Source organism: Copadichromis virginalis, linkage group LG18 (genome assembly GCF_057382275.1).
Source record: "Copadichromis virginalis isolate Kocher_CV1m ecotype Utaka linkage group LG18, C_Virginalis_male_GT1.1, whole genome shotgun sequence".
NCBI classification, from domain to species: domain Eukaryota; kingdom Metazoa; phylum Chordata; class Actinopteri; order Cichliformes; family Cichlidae; genus Copadichromis; species Copadichromis virginalis.
This window is the reverse complement of record NC_140635.1, coordinates 8,824,895-8,846,225: the sequence shown is the minus strand read 5'-3', so window position 1 is coordinate 8,846,225 and position 21,331 is coordinate 8,824,895. Positions and strand designations below refer to the sequence as shown.

The 21,331-nt window shown below is 39.6% G+C and overlaps 2 protein-coding genes across 2 annotated transcripts; one reads left to right on the top strand and one right to left on the bottom strand.

The window, feature by feature from the left end:
* Positions 1-2,168: 2,168 nt before the first annotated feature.
* On the bottom strand, positions 2,169-14,778 carry LOC146687206 (acyl-coenzyme A thioesterase 2, mitochondrial-like). The gene is made up of 4 exons (XM_085438550.1): positions 14,660-14,778; positions 6,052-6,507; positions 5,493-5,680; positions 2,169-3,847 (listed from the first exon to the last, which is right to left on the bottom strand). The coding sequence occupies exons 2-4, from the start codon at positions 6,500-6,502 to the stop codon at positions 3,239-3,241; spliced, it is 1,248 nt and encodes a 415-aa protein (XP_085294676.1). The 5' UTR covers positions 6,503-6,507; positions 14,660-14,778; the 3' UTR covers positions 2,169-3,238.
* Positions 14,779-15,004: 226 nt separating this feature from the next.
* Positions 15,005-20,499, top strand: LOC146687205 (uncharacterized). Its single transcript, XM_085438554.1, has 9 exons — positions 15,005-16,293; positions 17,091-17,504; positions 17,653-17,685; positions 17,782-17,871; positions 18,283-18,354; positions 18,463-18,547; positions 18,656-18,762; positions 19,021-19,123; positions 19,203-20,499. The coding sequence occupies exons 2-9, from the start codon at positions 17,355-17,357 to the stop codon at positions 19,283-19,285; spliced, it is 723 nt and encodes a 240-aa protein (XP_085294680.1). The 5' UTR covers positions 15,005-16,293; positions 17,091-17,354; the 3' UTR covers positions 19,286-20,499.
* The last annotated feature ends 832 nt before the right edge of the window (positions 20,500-21,331 follow it).

Here is a 21,331-nt window from a genome sequence, read left to right as displayed (position 1 = left end):
TTACACAATACTTTTTCTAAGAAGATTCAGAGACAGATTGATTCATATTACATATTGTTTTATGTTTTCAGACAAACAGAGAGACAGATAAAGACTGAAGGGTGCCATTGCTACCATGCAGTGTTTAAAATAATCCACTGTCCCAGTTTGTGCTCAGTGTGCATGAAATGCTTTACACCAAACTCCACTCAAAAAATTTGCCAATTTAAATACGTATCATTAGCAAGCAAGCAACCACACTATAAGTGCCCACTGTTAATTCAACAAGCTGTTAATTTCAGACAGTGGCAGTAATATTTTACACTGGGCAGCAAATCAGCACAGCAGGATCTTTCAGAGTGAGACAGAAACTCTGTGTCCTATTTTTTGTTAATTTTTAATAGCTCTTGCACAGCCACTGTTAATGTGATACCTTTGCACCAGATACCCTCCCATGCACCCATCAGTAAAGACTTCTTTTCTAAAGTATGAAGTACTCAGATACACCTTTCTGTACTCCTTACAGGACAATAAACCACTGATAAAAATTTCTGTAGTTAAAAAGGGATATTTGACATGAGAACACTCAACCGTTGGAGGTTATGTGAGGCCTGGAAGGTGGGACTGCTGGAAAATTAAAACGTTACGGCTTGAGTTCCACAAAGCTCAAGGTAAATAAAATACCTTTACAAATTTCTTCCATATTCTTAAAAAATTCTGATAATTTCTTTAATATCTTTTAAAAATTCTGATTGTAGCAGCCAAAAAGGAAATCACAAGGTATTGGCTCTTTCCCGGGCCGCTCAGGATATCAGAGTAGAAAAATATTGTGAATAAGATTTATGTGATGGAATCTACAGTTTACAGTTTCAGTACGACTTAAGTGTGCTTTTGTCAAATTATAGAGCAGATTTATTAAGCTCCCTGCGACCCTGGAAAGGATAAGCAGAAGCGAATGGATGGATGGATTTATCAAGCTTCTGCCGCCAGACTTTCCTGAAGTCTCTTCGGTTTAGAAATTTAGATTAAAATACTCTTAGAACTGCATATCTCTAAAAGTAAAATACAAAAAGAAACCCCCAAAACACTTTTGATGAGTTTAGAAAAACAACAGAACTACAGCTGGATATTTGAATTATTTTAAATTATAATACCAAGAAAATCACAACTAAATTAAAGGCTTGAGCAATGTGTGATGTGGTTAACTGTTGTTGTGGAAGTTTTCCATTTATATAAAGCCTGCAGACGAGCGGTGAGCGGTAGCTAACAGTCTTTAATCAAAACACACAAAGAACAGACAACCAGGCTTGGTGGAGAGCCTACATGACCGTGGGGCAGGTCAGCAGAGTCTCCCCTGAGTCTAACATGGCTCTCAGTTAAATACCTTCTCCAGGAACAAAAGGCAGTACACAGCTGTTTCACACCTTAACCTCCTAGGACCTGGCGTCCACATATGTGGACTTCCCATTTTGGGTTATTTAGACTAAAATACTCGATTTTGCTCTACAAGGGCCTGATATCCACTGATGAGGACATTATACTGCTACTGTTCTATCAAAATTTTAAACGAATATCCTTATATGTGGCTCTGATTTTTCATAAAAACAAAAATAAGGTAAAAAAAAATCTGGTAATTCTTTGTTTTTACATTCATTGGGCCCCAATATGCCCAAATATCAAAGAGAAATTAAAAATACATGCTGTGGAAGAGTTCGGGTCTTACGAGGTTAAGGTTCACACTCCCTTGCTACCTACCAGAGTCCTCAAAGAGACAAAAGTTTCTTCCTGTGGAGCTGTCTGCTTCCCCCAACTTCCTTACTACACCCCCACCATTTGTCTTATAGTATGAGTGTGAAACATGTTAAAATCCAGTGGCACCAAGGCATTATACAATAAAATAATGTGATTAATACATAAGTAAAAGAAATTCCTATACACTGTCAACTGTGATTGGTGTGTGCGAGTGTATTATGCTCAAGGAGCTTTTAACTGCACAAATGAGCAGATTTGTGAAGTTTAGCTTCAAAATGTGTTTTTATATGTTCATTATGATTTTGAAATATGCACTTGTAAATAGCTTTCTGTATGTTTACATTTCTGTGTGTTTGTGTGGAGCAGGGATTTGTAAGCACTCAAAATTCACACAGTGCACACATTTGTAAAATCTTTTTTTTTAGATCATTTTGAGATGTATTATTTCCATAAAATATGCAACAGCCCAAAGAGAGTTTTACATGCATGTTTTTTTCTTAAAACCAAAACTCACTGAAGAAAATGAGTCACTAGTCCGTGCTGTTTCTTGATGTACCCGTGATCTTGTGGACTTATGACGGACTTGAGTCGCAGACCAAATATGGTTCAATACAAAATATGCTCAAAGCAAGTGAATACCTTATTTCTAGTGACGACTTGTGTGGACTTAGTACCTTACTTACTACCTTAAAATACGAGTAAACCATTAAACAGGAGTAGCTACATTGTCTCACCTTGTTTTGTTTTTTCTTCTCACATAATAACAAACTGCTTCCACCTAAAGTTAAGAAATTAATCTGTGGGTTGGACCATATCAATAAAGCCATTTTTAGTTTCCCATTTACACATTATATATATTTGAATATTTTTAATATGTTATGTTTCATGGGTCATCTTTTTAATTTGCTGGTCTCTCAGAAAGGAAACTGTGTAAATTAAACTTTAAACTGAAGTCTATTTGTCAGCTCATTATTCTTTGTTGCGTTTTTTTTAGGCTTTAATAGTTTTAACACAATTGTTTTTTGTTGTTGTTTTTAATTACAACATAAAGATCAATTTACAAAAGATAAGTACAGTAATGTGGGATCAAATAACAAAATCAGCGTTACGCAAAAATTAAAAACATGTATCTACACTCATCATATAATGTTTTTGGCACTGTGATGATGGAACAAATAGCCAAAACAAATAAAAAGTAATTTCAATGAAACATTAAGAAAGGCCGACTGGAAATAAACCATAGCTGACTGTAGAGTCCAGGATAAGCAGACAGAAGATCAAGTGACAATCCCAAAAAATTATAAAGAAAAATGAAAAAAGAAACATGTGTACAGGGCTCAGGAGATACAGGAGGGGAAGACATGTGCGAATCATAATTTCACCTAAAATTTCAAACTGTCATATTAACAACTATTATATTAATTATAAAATGTGATTTTCATACAGTCAATTTGCTGTCATGATTTATGTTTCTGTAACTCAAGCTTTCTAATCATCCTGTTTGAATCTATAACTTGGCTTTAGTCTGTGCTGCATCACAACTCAGGTGAGTTTTGAAGAAATCCTGGATCTTCTTCCACAGGTGGATCTCAGCTGCTATGTGGGCCTTGGGCTCACCTCCCCACAGCACTCGTTTGCCTACACCTGCATTGAAGCTGGAGGGGCAGTGGGGTGCATAAGGTGGCTCCAACATGTGTCCAGCTCCAGGGTAAAAAACAGTCTCAAAGTTCTCCTTCCCATGATGCTTAAGTCTCACTACCATTTCATCCATGTAGGCTTCGCTGTCCCAGTTGAGGTCGTCTCCTACAACCGCAAAAAGAAAATGGCTCTTGGCTCGTTCAATGGGGATCAAGCTGCCCTTATTCTTCTCTGCCAGGGGATCTTCAAGAGCATCCTTTATGATGATTGCACCTGACTCGGTGGGAATAAACTTGCTTTCGTCAAACAGTATTGATGACAGGATCTGCCGTTTCTTGTAGTAGAGAGGCGTGACCACATTGGCGTTACAGGCATTCATGCACACTATGGCCTCGACACCTGGCACAAAAGCAGCGAGTGCCAGTCCGATATTTGCTCCCTTGCATCTTGACATTATGCCAACTCCTTTACTGCCCACCTGTGAAATAACACAGAAATTAAAAGGCGATGCAAATCTATAAAACATTTGGAGCGCAGGGCTGACTCTACCTGTCATTATTTTCATTTTTGTGGACTACATATGCATATTACCATTACTAAATAAATAAACACATTCATATATGCACAGTGAAGCTATCATGATCCGGGTGAGTGGCTGGAAACTTCTACCAGGGTCTTGAGTCTCCTTGGTATCTGGCCCTGGGCAGGGCCGTCATATCTCCAACAGCTTCACTCACCTGGAGCTGAGTTGAGGCAATCAGGCTAAAGAGATTTAAGCCTTACACTGATATTCCCTCTCCAACAGTTTGTCAACTACTTCATGTTGGTAGCTGGCTCTAATGCTCCATGTTATTTGCCAAGTGCTTTTCTTACCTTGTTCTCTTGTGCCCTAGCTTTTCCCGGAACCTCCAAAACCCTTACCCCCAAATTAAGCTAATCTCTTGAACCTCGGATAACCCAGCTCTTCTCTGGAAATCTCTCCGTGCTTCACCTGCCTGCCCTCCTGCCATCACACTCCTTCGGAACCTACGGAACTCAGGTCAGCCATCTCACACCGTCTAACTCACGCCCCCTCTCCCTCCAAGCATCTTTCACTCCACCTGCAAGTAAGCAAGACATATAGCCATGCTCACCTTTTCTAGTACTCCCCTTTTACCACAGTTCTAACTCCACGCTCCTCAGTGTGATCGCTCTATGTACCAAGCCATGCTACAGTTACCCCTTCAAGCCCAATTTCCCCCACTTGGCCCCATTACCACGTTATCACGCTACGCAGAGCCGCTGTTACATTCTACAGTCTATTCCTCTTTTGGCAAATCTCTCAAGCTCATCCAGATTTTATTGGCTTCTAGCATGGACCTTGGTTCACTTCACACTGCAAATTTTTGTTTGTTCTCGTGATTGTCCTTTTTGAGACTACAATTCTAGATTCTAGTGTCTTGGCAGTAGTACTGGGGTCTTTAGACACATCTATCACTAGTTTTCTTTCTAGAGTGTTTGAAATCTTTTGCTTCCTACCCTGCCAAGCTTGTTCTGTACTGTGTGACTCTCTTGGCTGAATTTCTTAACTTTGCATATTGAAACTTGGAAATGCTGTGATAACTTTGTATATCTATTTCTTGCTTAGAGATCTTCAACATTTCTTATTCTATAAAATTATAAAAGGATTTCTTCTGTTTTTGGGGTGATGCGTTCTCAAGTGACAGCTCAAACATTGCACAGCAGTGGCTTCTACTATCAATAAAAAGGTCAATTTTTCAGGGGGCTGATAATGTTGATCTTGAAAATTATTATATGTTAGAAATTATTATGTTATTGTGTGATAATAGAAACAATTCATGTTTTCTCAAGAAGATTTGTGCGATTACAAAAAATATGTCGTAAAGCTGAGGCTTTATGCTCTCTGAAATTTATTCAATTATCTGAATGAATGTAAATGAGAGTATTTCTGAAACTCCACTTAAGCTAATTAAGATCCCCATTAGCTACAGGAATACAGCAGATATTCCACCTGGGATCTACAAATTTACTCTCCTCTCTGAGAATGCACAGAGTATAGAAACATAAACTTTCCTTCAGTATGAAACATCTTTCTGCTGTCTGTGCGCACTAGAGCAACTCACCTTTGGTTGCTGTTTTAAGAAATTCATTGCTTCTTCAAAGTGGTCCAGATGTGTCTCTGTGATATTGTCACCCTTCTTATTGTACACCGCCACTGAGAGAACCACAAAGCCTTTGTTAGCCAGTAGACTGGGTCTTGCCTCAGATACTGAGGTGGGCAAATCCAACACAGCAGGAAAAGGACCTTTTCCTGGAAGAAAGAAAAAAGATTCTAATCAGCAGCAAGTCATATTTTAAATTTTATTCTTAATTTCTCTGGAAGCCAGTGAAGGGACGCAAGAATAGGTGTAATATGTGACAGTCAGCTATTTTTTGTTAGCAGTCTTTCAAACAAAGGTCTTGCTGCATTCTGTACTAACTGGACATGAGTTGTGGAGGACTGAGAAACGCACCTGAAATGTGAACTACAGTAAGCAAGGTGGGAGAAAATTAAAATTTGAACTAGAAGTTTCAGATGACTGAATGACAGTTAAAGTTTAATTTCAACAATGTTGATTTAAAAGCTGGTTAATGTTAAATGAACTAAAATGAACATAGAAACCTAGGAACCACCTCCAGTACCTGGAGGAGTGAAAAGGACTCCACGGATGTTCCCTTCATTGACGGGAACCCTGGTGACCCCATCTCTCATCAGAAGCCTCTCATTCATCATCTCTGCCAGTAATCTGCCCTCCTCCTCATGCACAGAAAACTTCACCACCTGGGGGTTTATGGCATTTGTCTTTAGATATATTTTGTGCATGGTATGTGGCCTCATGGAACACAGCAGACCCATGGGTTCTACTCCAACGTAGCTCCCACCTAGCGAGGGGTCTCTTTTCAGGTCGACCTCCCCACTGCCATCAGCCCTGTAGGTGGCCGAGGAGCTGAACACCACTCCCTTGTCATCAGTTAATTTGGCTCTCATGTTGACAACCTGCCTTGGCCTCAGCCCGGCCACCTTCACCTGAATGGGCTCATCAAACATACATTTGATGCTTGGCAGCAGCTTCAGTCTCACTTGAGAGGACATCTTTTCTGAAAAAGAGAAAAAGATTGGACTTTATGAATGTAAGATAAAAAGTCCCCTTACACAATACTTTTTGTAAGAAATTTCAGAGACAGATCGATCCATATTACATTACATTATGTTTATTAATTACACCAACAACCCACTGTCCCAGTTTGGTCTCTGAGTGCAGGAAACCCAAATCCAAACTCCACTCAAAAAATGTGCCAGTTTAAATATGTATCATTAGCAAGCAACCACATTACAAGTGCCCACTGTACTCTCTGTCAATAATGTTAATACTAGATCCATTTCAGACAGTGGCAGTAATATTTTACACTGGGCAGCAAATCAGCACAGCAGGATCTTCCAGAGCGAGACAGAAACTCTGACTATTTTTTGTTAATATTTAACAGCTCTTGCACAGCCACTGTTAGTGTGATACCTTTGCACCAGATACCCTCCCATGCACCCATCAGTAAAGACTTCTTTCTAGTTAAGTAAATGGTTTGCATGGATTTCCATTAAAGGTTTTTTTTATGTTCAGTACAATTATTCAGTCACTCGTTGAACTTCAGGCAGTTTTGATTCCCGTTTTCATGATCACACAGCCACTTCAAAAGGTAAACACCAACTTCAAAGTGATATTTCTCTTCCATTGTTTACAATTAAACTTTTAAAAACAAAAAATTTGAATAGATGTTGATTAGGACAAAAGGTCCCAAATCCATGCCATCAATGCATAGTCACAATTAATTAAAAGTTAATAAGACTTGCAAGGTGGTAACACAAGCTGACTGGAAATAACAGAGGCACAAAGAGTCCAGGATAATCAGGAAAAAGTGATCCAGTGATACAGTCCTGCCTGGCAGGATGATGTGTTCACAGAATTTGATATATATTCTGTCATGCAATCAGTTAAACCAGGGATAGGCAACTCCAGGCCTCGAGTGCCAGTGTCCTGCAGGGTTTAGATCTCACCCTGGGTCTCGCACCTGAATCAAATGATTAGTTCATTACCAGTCTTCTGGAGAATGTCAAGACACGTTTAGGAGATAATTTAGCAATTTGAATGAGCTAAAACCTGCAGGACACCGGCACTTGAGGCCTGGAGTTGCCTACCCCTGGGTTAAACTGTTATTGATTTCTCAATGTTGTTCACAAATTACATTCTCTATACCCTCAAAGCAGTCCTGCAGCTTTGAGGGTATTCACAAGACCGCCTTGTGAATATGGGTCTTTTAACAAGAGGAATATATCTCCACGTTGGGTGAGTGTTGAGTAATTACATATGAGAGCATGAGGGTGGGAATGGATGTTTGTATCTGGTCGGGTATCAGACGCCACCTCTCTGGGGGCATCTCGGGCCCTCCAAGGTATGGAGGCCTATCTCCCCCCACCACTTCCCCTGCCAGTGACAGACGCCCTCAGACATCGGTGCGTTGGTGGTTCTTTGTGTCCGGGGATGGGCGCCCAGGTACACACCGACTCACTCCTTGGTGGCTGCTTGTCGGGGCCTGGAGCCTGGGGCTCGCTCGGACCACTTCGGGGGTGGGGTGCCCTCAGCCTCTCGGCCTGGGGCTCGGTCACTCAGGCACAGCTGGCTGCCAGCGGAGCTCACGGGCACGTCACTGCAACCCCCCCGGCTTCTGCTCCGCGACTGCTGAGTGACCCCTCATCTGGGACTCTCGTCAGCTCTTTCTGGGATAGTGGCGCGGCTGCCCCTCTGTTGGTCTTCCTTGGTCTCTTGTGTTCTGGGGGCCTCTGGATGTTTGGAGTTTTGATCTCCTCCATACCTGCTTCATGCCCTGGTGGATGGGGCTGTGGCTCCCCACACCCTCTAGCACAGCGGTCCCCAATCCCCGGACCGGTACCGGTCCATGAGTCGTTTGGTACCGGGCCGCGAGAGTTGAGGCTCAGGTGTGAAATGTATGGTTTTCAGGGTTTTTATCGTTTTTCAGCGTTATTTTGTTATCGTTTTTATCGTTTTTATCGTTAACTCGGTTTTCCTGGGTCTTTTCACGTGTGTTATGAATAAATCTTCTTTTTTTCGGTACCGGTACTAGTTTTATTATGTTGTATTTATCCGCAACACCTTAAAGGTCCGTGAAAATGTTTTTGGGCATAAACCGGTTCGTGGGGCAAAAAAGGTTGGGGACCGCTGCTCTAGCAGATCATTACATGAAGGAACCTTTTAAAAACAAGCGCGTTCATGCTTACAGGTGTACACACGGGTGCTCACACACACAAACTACACCCTTTTTGGCTCCTACCTCAAAGCACACTGTGCGCTGTCGATCTTACGTGCTGCACAATAATGTTTAATATTTAGTATTTACCGTTATATTCCCATAGATCATCGTGATGTTGTTTATTCTATTGCTCTCGTTTTCTTCTGCTTGTTTTCTTTTTTCATTCCCAACAGGTGAAATTAAAAAAAAGTATCTACTGTTATCTATTGTTAGCTAGTTTATTGTGAGGGTGTTGTTTTTAGATTAGATTGGATTAGATTAGATAGAACTTTATTAATCCCTCGGGTGGGTTCCTCTGGGAAATTCGATTTCCAAAAAAGCACAGCACCGACAGAAGTTACAGAGTTACAGAATATTATATATATATACACACACACACACACACACACACACACACACACACACACACACACACACACACACATATAAATACAGAGACAATATAAATAAAATATACGAAGGGGATAAATAGAATAAATAGGAATAAAAAATAAAAATACAAGTGAATTGCACATTTCAAGTATTGAGGTCTATTGCACTGTTGACTATTTACAAAAGTATTGCACAAAAGGTATTGTACAGTGAGGTGAAGAGGCACTACAGCTTAGTTGTTCCCCCCTCCTTTGTCCTCCTGTTTCCCCTCCCTCTCCCCTCCAGAGAGGAGTTAAACAGTTTGATGGCGTGTGGGACAAAGGAGTTTTTAAGTCTGTTAGTTCTTGTCTTGGGGAGAAGCAACCTGTCACTGAACAGACTCTTCTGGTTGTTAATGGCCGTGTGCAGAGGATGCCTGGCATTGTCCATAATGTCCATCAGTTTCTTTAATGTCCTTTTCTCTGCCACTGTCACCAGAGTGTCCAGCTTCATGCCGACCACAGAGCTAGCCCTCGGCCCTGTTTCAGGAAGCCGGTTTAGTGGAAAAACTGAGTAAGTATACCCTGAGTTAACGAAAACTCTGGGTTTTCGGTTTCACAAAGCGAGTTCAGCTGCAGCCTGAGTGAGTCACTATGACGACACACGCCGTGAAGCTAACCTGCCCCCTAGCAGGTTTACTACAACTAACCCTGACTGTCTCCGCCCCTTTGTCGGAAACCTGACAGTAGGAAGTGTCAGACATGGCGTGTCCCTTCCTTGAAGAGCCAGTAGATCGTGAAGCCCAAATTCTCCGCAGAGCTCTCCGCCGGGAGAGAGTGATCAGAGCGCGTTTGGACATTTTATCATTTCCTGATGATTTTCTGTGTGAACGTTACCGTTTTTCAGCACAATCTATAATTTATTTGGATAACATCCTCAGGCCATATATTACGCATGTGACACATCGCGGACATGCTCTCAGTTCTGTACATATTATTTGTATTGCACTTCGGTTTTTTGCAAACGGGAGCTTTCTGTATAATATTGGTGACGCTGAGCACGTTTCCAAGGCTACCGTCTGTCGGGCAGTCAGGAATGTTACAGTTGCACTGAAACGTCTCCTGTACTCGTTTGTGGTGTTCCCCGGTCATAGACCCACAAGATTCATCAAAGAGGGATGCCACAAAATTGCAGGTATCAGGATGACCAAAACTTAATTTATGATGTGGTGATACTTGAACTACTACTTAAATTTTACATTTATTTTCAGGGTTCCCAGGCGTGATTGGCTGTACAGATGGCACTCACATTCCAATCATTGCTCCTTCAGTAAATGAAGGAGACTATGTGAACAGGAAGTCTTTCCACAGCATTAATGTACAGGTACATAGTTCCCTGTAGCATGTCAAACTAACAAATTATTTCATTATAGTAATGGATGCTAATTTGTGTTCTCTGCACTGTGAAGATCATATATGATGCTGCCAACATTATCACAAATGTGGAAGCCAAGTGGCCAGGCTCTGTCCATGACTCACAAATATTCCGTGAATGTACACTGAGCACAAAATTTGGACATGGTGAGTTGAGAATACTTTAAAATATATAAAGACCAATTGCTTCAGGGACATTTGAACTGAAGTGTATCCTTCTGTCTTAGGAGAGTTCACTGGCTACTTGCTTGGTGATAGGGGGTATCCATGTTTACCCTATTTGCTTACCCCTTACTCTGACCCTGAACCGGGCCCACAGCAGCGATATAATCTGGCTAATTGCAGGACAAGAGCCAGAGTTGAAATGACTATCGGAATGCTTAAGGCCCGGTTCCAGTGCCTGCAAAGACTCAGGGTCACCCCAGAAAGGGCATGTGACATTATTGTGGCATGTGTGATTCTTCACAACATTGCCACAATTAGAGGAGAACACTGTCCTTCTGAACCAAACAGCAGTGATCCAAACCATGAACATCCTGACCCTCCCACGGACATACAAGATGGAAGCGCAGTCAGAGACACCATATGTCACAATCATTTCTTTTGACCCATCACCTCAACATGTTGAAAGAAGAATAAACAGATTTTTTGTTCAACTGGCTTTATTGGTCGCCTGTATTTCCTGTACACAAAGTATTAAAAGATGTAAACCTCATAAAGTGTCTCTGTTGCTTCCTCCTCTGTAACAGCTGTCAATGTTTCTTCATTATTTTCCTGTAGTAAAGAAATAAACAACATTGCTGTTCTACTGTAAACTCATATAATCTGTGGAGTATTACTCACAACTGCATGTTGGTCTGGCTCAACAGGAGGCTGCACCAGATGCAGTACACCATCACCATCAACTGATAGAATATGAGGTTTATACAGGTCACTTATAACTTACAAGGGACCAAATGGCAATTAACAAACATACCAATCACCTTACACTTCATTGTCATTATGCTCTCAAAGACAACCAAGACTGAGGGAAGGCAAAATCAGTAGGAAAATAACTTCACTACAAAATAATCCATTATGGTAAAGAGTTTATCAAATGAATGAGCAGCACTGCAAAGGTGACTGTGAAGAAAAGATGTATGCACATCATGTATTATTTTGAATTTACCCCCTATGTAGGCACTTGTGTCTTGCGGGGTTATTGACTCAGAGGATGTCCCCGCAGAGATGCCTTCGGCCACAGGGCGCCCACTGTTTTGGCTGAGGGCCAACTGCTCAGCTTCTGTGAGTGGTGGTGGTGGAGGACCCCCACCTGTTTTTCGGGCCTCCACTTTTTTTCTGTTGGCTATAACGGGTCACATTTGAGCATACAGAGTAAGCAAATATGTACTTGTAATGTGCTCAGATAATTTCAATAAGTGCTTACAGAAAGAAAATTAATGTAGCCTCTAACTGCAATTGATTTACATCGGACAAACAGACCAAGCACTATGGCTCATAATACAATTACACCTTACCTGTTTGGACTATATTTTTATTAGAGATGGCACGATACCACTTTTTTATGTCCGATACCGATACCGATATCATAAATTTGGATATCTGCCGATACCGATATGAATCCGATATAGTGTTTTTTAATCAACAAAACTGTTTTTTAAAATATCTTGCTGCATTTTGCAAGTCTGCAAGTTCATACTCAAGTTTAAAACAACAACTACACTAAAGCTATTCTGTTATACCTGTGTACAAAAAAAATATTTAATAGTTCAGCAATACTGATCAATCTAATAAACTTAGACCTACACCATCCTCCCTATTCTGGTATTTTAAAGAGTACTTAGCGTAAATATTAAGCAACCTAACTAATAGGGTTCCAACTCCCAGCAACAACAAAAATAAATAAATAAAAAATAGGGAACCACCCCTCACGCGCCACCTCATGATGCTTAATCGACGTAATCAACCTTAATTTGATGCAGTGTGAAAAAAAATGCACAGAAATCAATTATTTTTCAAGAAATATTAAATAGATTCAACATCTTTCTTCAACAAAATTGCAGACTGCACAGATGGTACCTTCCCAAAGGAAAAAGTACTATAGCTTACTAGGGTATATATATTAGACTTAATAGTCACTATATACAGTAATTGACTTCTATTCATTTTACATCAAATTAAAACTTTGTGTGTCAGATAATTATTTATTAAAAGCTAGACATTTTAAATGAGAATAAGAAAGAAAAGTATGTCTTTGTGCCCCCTTTTCCCAGTTAATGCCCTATCGGCCCCCCTGGATAAACTTTGCTAGATCCGCCCCTGCACAGTTACCAGCGTCAGCTACGTAGAAAAAGATCCTGGTGTAGAAAGTAATATTAAATAAATTCTAACAACAGCTTATCAAGCTTAAACGTGCTGCTGTTGTTCAGCCGCTGGTTTCCTCTTTCTGGTGCAAAGTGGGCCAAAAACAAAGACGGACTCGCGACAGAAAAGCCGATCAGCTGATCATTTAAGCAGTTTCACGATTGAAGTAGCAGCCCGAGAGCGAGAGGCAGTCGCTCGTTAAGCTTAACGCAGGAATGCTTTACAAACATTCAGAGATGGACTTACACACTTGCTTTACTTCTCTCGGGGATAACTTTGTCGGAGATGAAATGCCGGGTTGCTAGCGAAGCTCCAAATGCTATCCAGACCACAGGTCCCGCGTGCCACAGCCGCTCTATCACGTGATGCATACTGCTCCGACATGCTAACGTTCTGAGGTGAGTTATGGCGTGTTGCAAGTTTTGTGAGGTGCTTTCGTGATATTTAATGGATCGGATTACATTTTTTATTTTTCTCCGATATCCGATCCAGTCATTTAGGTCAGTATCGGACCGATACCGATACGTAATATCGGATCGGTCCATCTCTAATTTTTATATTTCATTTTTACTTGCTGCCAGGCACGTTTGGGGCCTGTTGGGTTGCACCTGCGCTCACATCACATCACAAAATAAAATGTATAAAATAACAAATAAAATAACATATGATAAAATAACGTGTTAAATGGGTGGAAATCCCTAGATCAATGTTTAAATTAACACTCACGCATTGACTCTGTCGGCTATGTTTTGCCATGCATGCTCTCTTTCTTTTGCAGCTGTGGCTGTGTTACTTTTTTCCGCGGAATTTGCATGTTATCGGCATATGCTGCCATCAGAATTTCGGCCTCAAGCGCTGTGAAATACATTGACCGCGCCTTCTTTCCCTCCGTCTCCATGGTGACTCGCTTAATCTGTGCTCCGCTTATCAGGGCTTTATGTATCCTCGTCCGCGCGCTTCACTTGGGGTTGACGTAACTCCGCGTTGATTGAACTAATTGTTATCAGCCTTTCTGAAACCGAATATTCCGAGTTGGACAGTTCGGGGTTACTCAACCGTGAGTGTCGTTTTTCACTCTGAGTTTTCTAAACCGGCTTCCTGAAACAGGGCCCTCCTGATCAGTTTCTCCAGCCTGGATGAGCCTGGATTTCTCCAGCCTGGATTTATTATGTTGCTCTTTGTTTTTTTTTCTTCCCCCCTTTCTCACCATCTCTTCTCCCCTCTATTTTTCTTTCTTTCTCACCCTCTCTTTCTTTCACCCTGTCCTATCCCCCAGTCATGTCTGTCCCATCTTTAAAAAATGAAAATAAAATAAATACATAATTATAATAAAGGTCAGTTAAATGGACCAATATGGCAAAGCCACGATGATCCACTTGGTAAAGTAAATCCACTTGGCATCTTTCTTGGCCTTCAGACAACAATTCTGATGGCTAAAAATCCAAACGGGACAGGCAAAAATAAATAAATAAATAAAATAAAATAAAATTATATATATATATATATATATATATATATATATATATATATAGACCTCAATACGTAAATTATCACTGTACTGTAACATGTACAGTACTTGCAAAATAGTTTTCCATATGTTTACATTGCTGTGTATCTATGTGGACTGGAGCACGGATTTGTGAGCACTCAAAATTAACTCAGTCCGCACATTTGTATATCGTAGATTATTTTCAACCTTTCGAGACAAATGTATCTCCATATATGTGCAACAGCCGAGAGTTTTACAAGGATGTTTTTTTTTTCTTAAAACCAAAACTCACCGAAGCGAATGAGTCTGGTGGTTGGTTTTGTTTCTCGAAGTACCCGTGATCACGCGGACTTAAGACAGACTTGAGTCGCAGCCCAAATATGTTTTAAATTCAAAATACGCTCAAAGTACGCTTCTGGTGACGACTTGTTTGGACTTCGCCTTAGCCAAGTATCCCAGAATGCATTTCAAACGAAATTCAGAACTGGAAGTAAAGTTCTGAAAAAGCACTGTTTCTAGTGCATAAAATAGTGCGACGATTTCGGCGAGAATGTAGCAACATTAAATATCCGGCCAAATTATCAAAATATTACCTATTTGCAAAAGTTAAGCACAAGATATATAATTTTTTAGGATATATTATATATATATATAATGGGTGACGTTTGCTTTTCTGCAGTGGTTTATTCTTGAGAAAATCGGTTTTGCAGAGTTTAAAGTCAGCCTGCAAAAAGTGTCTGATTTTATTTCACTTTAATGTGTTGACATCGGTGTTTTTACCCACCACAGTCGAGCCAGCCGCCGCTTGTTAACCGCTTAAACGTTCGTGCGCTTCTACACTGAGTTTTAGGGTAGTATGTAACATGTCGATCTGTTCCTGGATATCCTGAAAGCCGATGTCAAATCAGCTCCAGAAATGATCATATTATATTTCAGCTGTTTTCAAAACAAACGGTCTGTAGGTAAGTTTGTAGATTATTTTAGAATGCAGAAAACAGGTCATTTTAACATCTGACCTGATTGTTTTTGTTGAGTTAGCAGCATGATCCTTGAATACATGTACAAGAGTAACATAATATTTTTTAATATTATAGTTCATACAGCACACACATGTTACTGAAAGGTTACAAGTCTGTTGATTGTTCAGTCATTGACTAATCAGTCACCACACTGAAGTTCTTAACAACTGATTTGTTAAGAAGTCAGTCCACCGTTTGCTCCAGTCTTTCCAGAGTGCTTCACACTGATGGTCCCTTTAAAGTCGAGCATTGTGCAAGAATGAACTTTGCATGCCCTGGACTTTCAAACTATAGTCGGGTTCCTGATAAGTGGATACAAACAACTCAAAACGGTGAACTGTAATTGTCGCTTAACAGTAAAACTGGGTTGCAGTGTTTGTGAATGCAGCTTTATTGAAACTGTAAATGATGTCTGACAGAGGGCGCTCGAATAGAAGGTGTGAGAAGTTATTATAGAATATTACTGCTTACCTGTACTAAAAGAATGGAGCCGGTATATTTCGCTCTCAGATTGCTGCTTTACTTGAGGTTCATAGGATATTTAAAAGTAGAAGGCAACACTGGTTGGTGATGGAGATTGTTGGTCAGACCTAGAAACTGTATGTGTGTTACAGAGCTTTTTCTGGCTTTTCTTTTATTCTTGCAGAGGATGTTGTGCTTATTTTACGGACGATCTGATTTCCTGGACGATCTGATTTCCTCGTGTCAGCATTGTTCCCACATCATCATAATTAATGTTGTTCCAGGTTCAACATTGCAAGTGACCAATCACCTTCTTGTGACGTCATTCCTTTGCGACTTCGAAATACCCGCCTTCGAGTATTTCGAAATACAAGTGAAGAAGCGAAAAACCGCCGCCTGTCCGCCGAATTTGAAGTCAATTTAGGATACTTTCCTTTAATAAACGGTAAGCATTATACATATGTTCCTCACTTGGCTTGCTGTTTGTTTGCTAGCGATAGGCTACTTGACGACAGCATTAGCTAACCAGTGTTCCCCAACTTTTTGGGTGTTTCGTGGCCCGGGGGTTGGGTCAGGCAAAATTGCAGTAGCTTCCCTGATCATTTTACAAACATAAGTGAAGAGAATCTGGACTAAAAGGCCTAGACTTATGGTTGTGTGCTGAATCTATGAATCAAACTATCACCTGGAAACATAATTAACTGGTCCATAGCTGTGAAACTGGACATGAGTTCTTGATTCTATGGAGATTAACAGTAATCCAGAAATTTACAAATTTGTCCTGGTACATCGCGTAAATGTTGTCCCAGGGACATCGCGTAAATGTTGTCCCTGGGACATTGTGTAAATGTTGTCCCTGGGACATCGTGTAGAAGTTGCCCTGGGACATCGTGTAAATGTTGTCCCTGGGACATCGTGTAAATGTTGTCCCTGGGACATCGTGTAATTGTTGTCCCTGGGACATCGTGTAGATGTTGTCCCTGGGACATCGTGTAAATATTGTCCCTGGGACATCGCGTAAATGTTGTCCCTGGGACATCGCGTAAATGTTGTCCCTGGGATATCGCGTAAATGTTGTCCCTGGGATATCGCGTAGATGTTGTCCCTGGGACATCGTGTAGATGTTGTCCCTGGGACATCGTGTGATAGCTTGTAAATAATGGAATGAAAATTATTGATTGTTATTAACTTGTGAAAAAGAAGTGTAACAAATCCACATGTTATGTTCTTACACCCTTACAGAAACTGTGACTCCTTCACAATGTCAGGTAAATGTCAACTCATGTTGAATAATCAACCAATCAAGCCTTTTATTATCACATGCAATGTTACACGTACAACTGCAATGAAAATTTCACCCCCTTCTGACCATACATATATTGCTTAAACATCACATTGGGAAGACAGGTCGGAAACAGTTAGGAAGGTCAGAAAACAATTTAATTAATAGATGAGGAGGAGAAAAAAGAACTACAACCAGACAAAGCTCCTAGAAGACTGAAATGGATGATGGTTGCAGCATGCAAAAAGAAAATGATATCTGTTGACTACAGCATATGCTTTCTCACAGATTACCTTGTGGGAGTAGCTGGACCAGACTCTATTGGTATTTCAAGTTTGAAATCCCTGTTTGAGCAGACTAACATTTCAGATGAGGTACCTCTTGACATAAAAATCCTTTTATGTTGTCATAAAACTAATGTTAAATTCTGCTTTAAATACACTTTATTGTACAATTTACTTAATGAATCGTATTCCTTAGTTCTGTTTTTATTTATATGTATTTATTTATTTGTTTTATAAGGTAATAGATGGCCTAATCTATTTGCAGTGTGAGGTATGTTGAAAAGCTTGTTTGATCATAATGACATAGCATGTTTACGTTTTTTGTAATGTATTTGAAAACATAGGTGTATTTATGTTATTTTTATAGAATTTCCCTCACATTTATCCAATACCAAGCCAAATCACTGGAAAAATTTTGGATGGGTCCACAAGAGCACAAAGTGCATACTTTTTGAAGGTATGACTTGGACTGTGGTAACTATGTTCTTATCACAAAGGGTTTATAAGTTGCCACTATAAACAAACAGCATTTTCCAAAATTGAAGCCTTGTCAGAAGAACCTGAAAAATACCTTTCTGAAACCTTTTCTGTGTAAAGACTTGTTCAAAAGCAATGCACACAGATTAAAACATTTCTGTCTTGGCCAACTGATAAAGAACACCAAAAATTGAGTGGTGCGTGTTGAGTCTGTGGTCTTGATTTGTTTTGTACACACTATAGAAATTAATTAATGTAAACCAAAAATGACACTTTCTATATGTTTGTGTATCTGCAGAATTAATTACAAGTCTCACCTGACAAGCTTTTGCAGTTTTGCAGTGTCATTCTTGACAGAAAAACATACTTGTCACATTATTTTTATTTCCAGAAAAACATCTTTCAGATGTATGAGAAATTGATTGGAGCCTGTCTGGAAAACGGCAGCCACTGGACCTTGTTTGTAAGTTGCACAGATTTTGCACTCTCTCTAGTGCATGATACTTTTCAGTGTCCCTCATTAGGAAAGCTCAAGGCCCAAGCCTACCATATCCATCTTTTTACAAAACAGTTTTGTGACATACCCAAGAGGACCATAGTCTATATGAATTCATTTGGCGAGTCGGAGGTCAGAAAAAGTGCGGTGTTGAAAAATTTTAATTAATTAACATATTTAACATAACATATTTAATTTAATTGAAATCATTACCGAACGTGGTTATTGATTTCTCTATATGCTTTTTATTTGTAATAACTGCGATCTCTCAGCTCATTTGCTTCAGCAAGAGGCTGCGCTGGAGAGTGGACCTTGTCACATGTGAGCCACCCACATCAACAGGATGGGAACTCATGTGGAGTGCATGTCATAATGGTACTGAAAACTATAGCTTTAACCTATATAAGTAATGTTTACATTTTTGCCTATTCAGTTTTTAAAGCCTTAGAGGCAGGATGGTAAAATCTCAATTTTTTTTGTAGATTGAACCATTTCAGCAGTAATGCTTTGCTTTGGTTGCTCTGTTTTTTTTTTTTTTTTTCTCGGGGGGGGGGTTAAAAACAAACAAACATTTCTTTGTTAATCTAATTCTTTTTATTCTTTTTTTTTTTTTTCTTCTTCGTCAATTATTAGTTTGCCCAATCTCTCATTGACGGTAAAACACAAGTGGAGGAGTACAACACTGAAATCACAAAGCTCAGGTCCCGACTTTGCCACTACTTATTTTCCTCAATAGGTAAAGATAAAATTAGCTGCCTTCTTTTTCTCTAACATTGGAAAATGTAACTTGTACTTAAACAAATTATATTTTGCAGATCGAACTAGGAAGTGCAGTCAGTGCTGGTGTGTGATTGCAGCCAAAGACCGGGTACACTATGACATGTCCTTAGCCATATAGATTGTTTATTTAATGGACTTTGTTCATTTGTTTTTTGGGCCGCATGAAAAACAGGTTTGCTGACACCTTGTCTCAAGTTTCAGACTCTGCTTCAAGACTGATGGAAAGTGGTTAAAATTACAGTCAAGAACAGCCATGGAGTTAATGCATATCAAGTCCCATCTGAGTCAAGAGAAGACATGGTGTATGATGTCTGCCCTGTTGAGTCCTACTGCAACTGTACATATGGCTTACGAGGACTTCTTTGCAAGCATCTAGTGTTACTTGCAAAATTAGCAGAGGCTGACAATGACATCTATCCAAACATGGAAACAGACCTTGGCAAGAATTGCAGTGAAAGAAAGGCATTACTTTGTACACTGTGAGGACTTGAAAGTGATAAAAATGCCAAGTTTGTTTGGAAATCTGTGTTTTTTTGCATCGGCTGAAACACTTCAGTGCACTTGTTGTACGTTCTCTCACTATAACACATGTGCTTGCCTGAAGGTGGCTTGTAGCCATTTTAAACAAATGAAAAACTCTCTGAAAAGTCCTCTATCAACTTTGAATGACACTCCTGTAGTTGAAAGCACAGACAAAAAATGCACAGAAGATGCAGTTGGAAAACTAAATGCTGTTTTAGACACAGTTAAACAGTGGGCATTCATTCCAGAGGGTATTACTGCAATGATAGATGAACTGCATACAAATGTCTTAAAAACAAAACAAGTAGGCAAAAGTATATTCCAGTACGAAATAAAGATGACAGATAATGCACGCAAAATTAGGCCATTGTATTCTAGCAAGAAACGTTCGGCCAGCATCGACATTCCAACAGTCTGAAAATGAATGTGAACAGTCGATAACCACTGAAAGAGAGACATCCTCTGGAGAAAATGAAAACCTTTTGGAATACAAAACAAAAAAGAGAAGAGTTAAAGCTAAGTATATGCACAAGTAGACTTTTGTGTGACATTTCAAAGGGACTGCATCCATTACTTCTGTTTATTGAAACCTAAAGCTGAATAGCTGTCTTAACTTTCTGCCAAGGAACAGATGAAAAGAAATTGTTTGGTCTCTCAAGCAGTTGTTATTTATGTGTGTTATTCATTACTTTGGCTTGGTTGCTGTTTTTGATACAAATTCATCTGTGCCCATTGTAATATTTTCATATGTTACTATTTTTATATTGCTATGCATTATAAATAAAGGATTACTTATTACTATTAAAGGTCTGCATTTGTAATTGTTGGTATTATTTATAAAATATGCGCTCTTAAGTTTTTTGCTCCATAAAACGATACCTGTCACTTTTTGGACATAGAGTATCAGCTGTTGAGAATCCTGGCTCATACAAAATAGAAGTAAAAGGTTTCAACATCCAGCCTTTTTATGATTAAATACAAAGTGTAATAACAGAGTTATTGGGGTGTGATTTTGTTAATAGTTAGTCTTAAGTATAAGTTTAATAGTAATGAGTAAGAAAATATAGCCAGAATAATGGAATGAGACTAACACCTGACCTCACACTGAGATTTGGTATGAAGTGGCATGTTTGTGCTAATGCTGACATTGGGGCTCAGAGTTCCTCTGTGTGTATATATTTGTGAACGTTAACTTGGCTAATGTCCAAGGGTTTGACTGCTTTCCTGTTGGATTGTATCACAAAGAACAGGGATAAGAGCACCAGTGGCCGTGCACACCCTCATCTCTCTCCTTCACCCGATCATTAGTGTTGGAAACCGGCATTAGCTCAGAGTAGATTAGACTTCAGTATAGTGCAAGTGATTTGATTTTATGATTATTTGATTCAGTTTTTTCTGTGTTCAAGCTCAATTACTTTAATAAAATATGTTGAATTCAAACAAATAAATAAACAAATAAACTGTGGACATTACCCTTTTAAACCTTTCTGAAACAAGACAGGTAAAAACCAGTGTATAAAAGTTTACATAGGTATAAATAGCTCTAACACTTTACTCCAGCCTGGCGTCCACACATGTGGACATCACATTTTGGGTTATTTAGACCAAAATACTAAATCTTGATCAACAAGTGCCTGATATA

Bases quoted from the DNA above. Each gene is read 5' to 3' on its own strand.
- LOC146687206 (XM_085438550.1), bottom strand. From the start codon at position 6,502: ATGTCCTCTCAAGTGAGACTGAAGCTGCTGCCAAGCATCAAATGTATG. The intron at 5,681-6,051 runs GTACTGGAGGTG...TCTTTCTTCCAG, and splicing joins AGTCCTTTTCACTCCTCCAG to GAAAAGGTCCTTTTCCTGCT. The intron at 3,848-5,492 runs GTGAGTTGCTCT...GTTATTTCACAG, and splicing joins TCTTAAAACAGCAACCAAAG to GTGGGCAGTAAAGGAGTTGG.
- LOC146687205 (XM_085438554.1), top strand. From the start codon at position 17,355: ATGATGGTTGCAGCATGCAAAAAGAAAATGATATCTGTTGACTACAGC. The intron at 17,505-17,652 runs GTACCTCTTGAC...TTGTTTTATAAG, and splicing joins AGACTAACATTTCAGATGAG to GTAATAGATGGCCTAATCTA. The intron at 17,686-17,781 runs GTATGTTGAAAA...TTATTTTTATAG, and splicing joins TAATCTATTTGCAGTGTGAG to AATTTCCCTCACATTTATCC.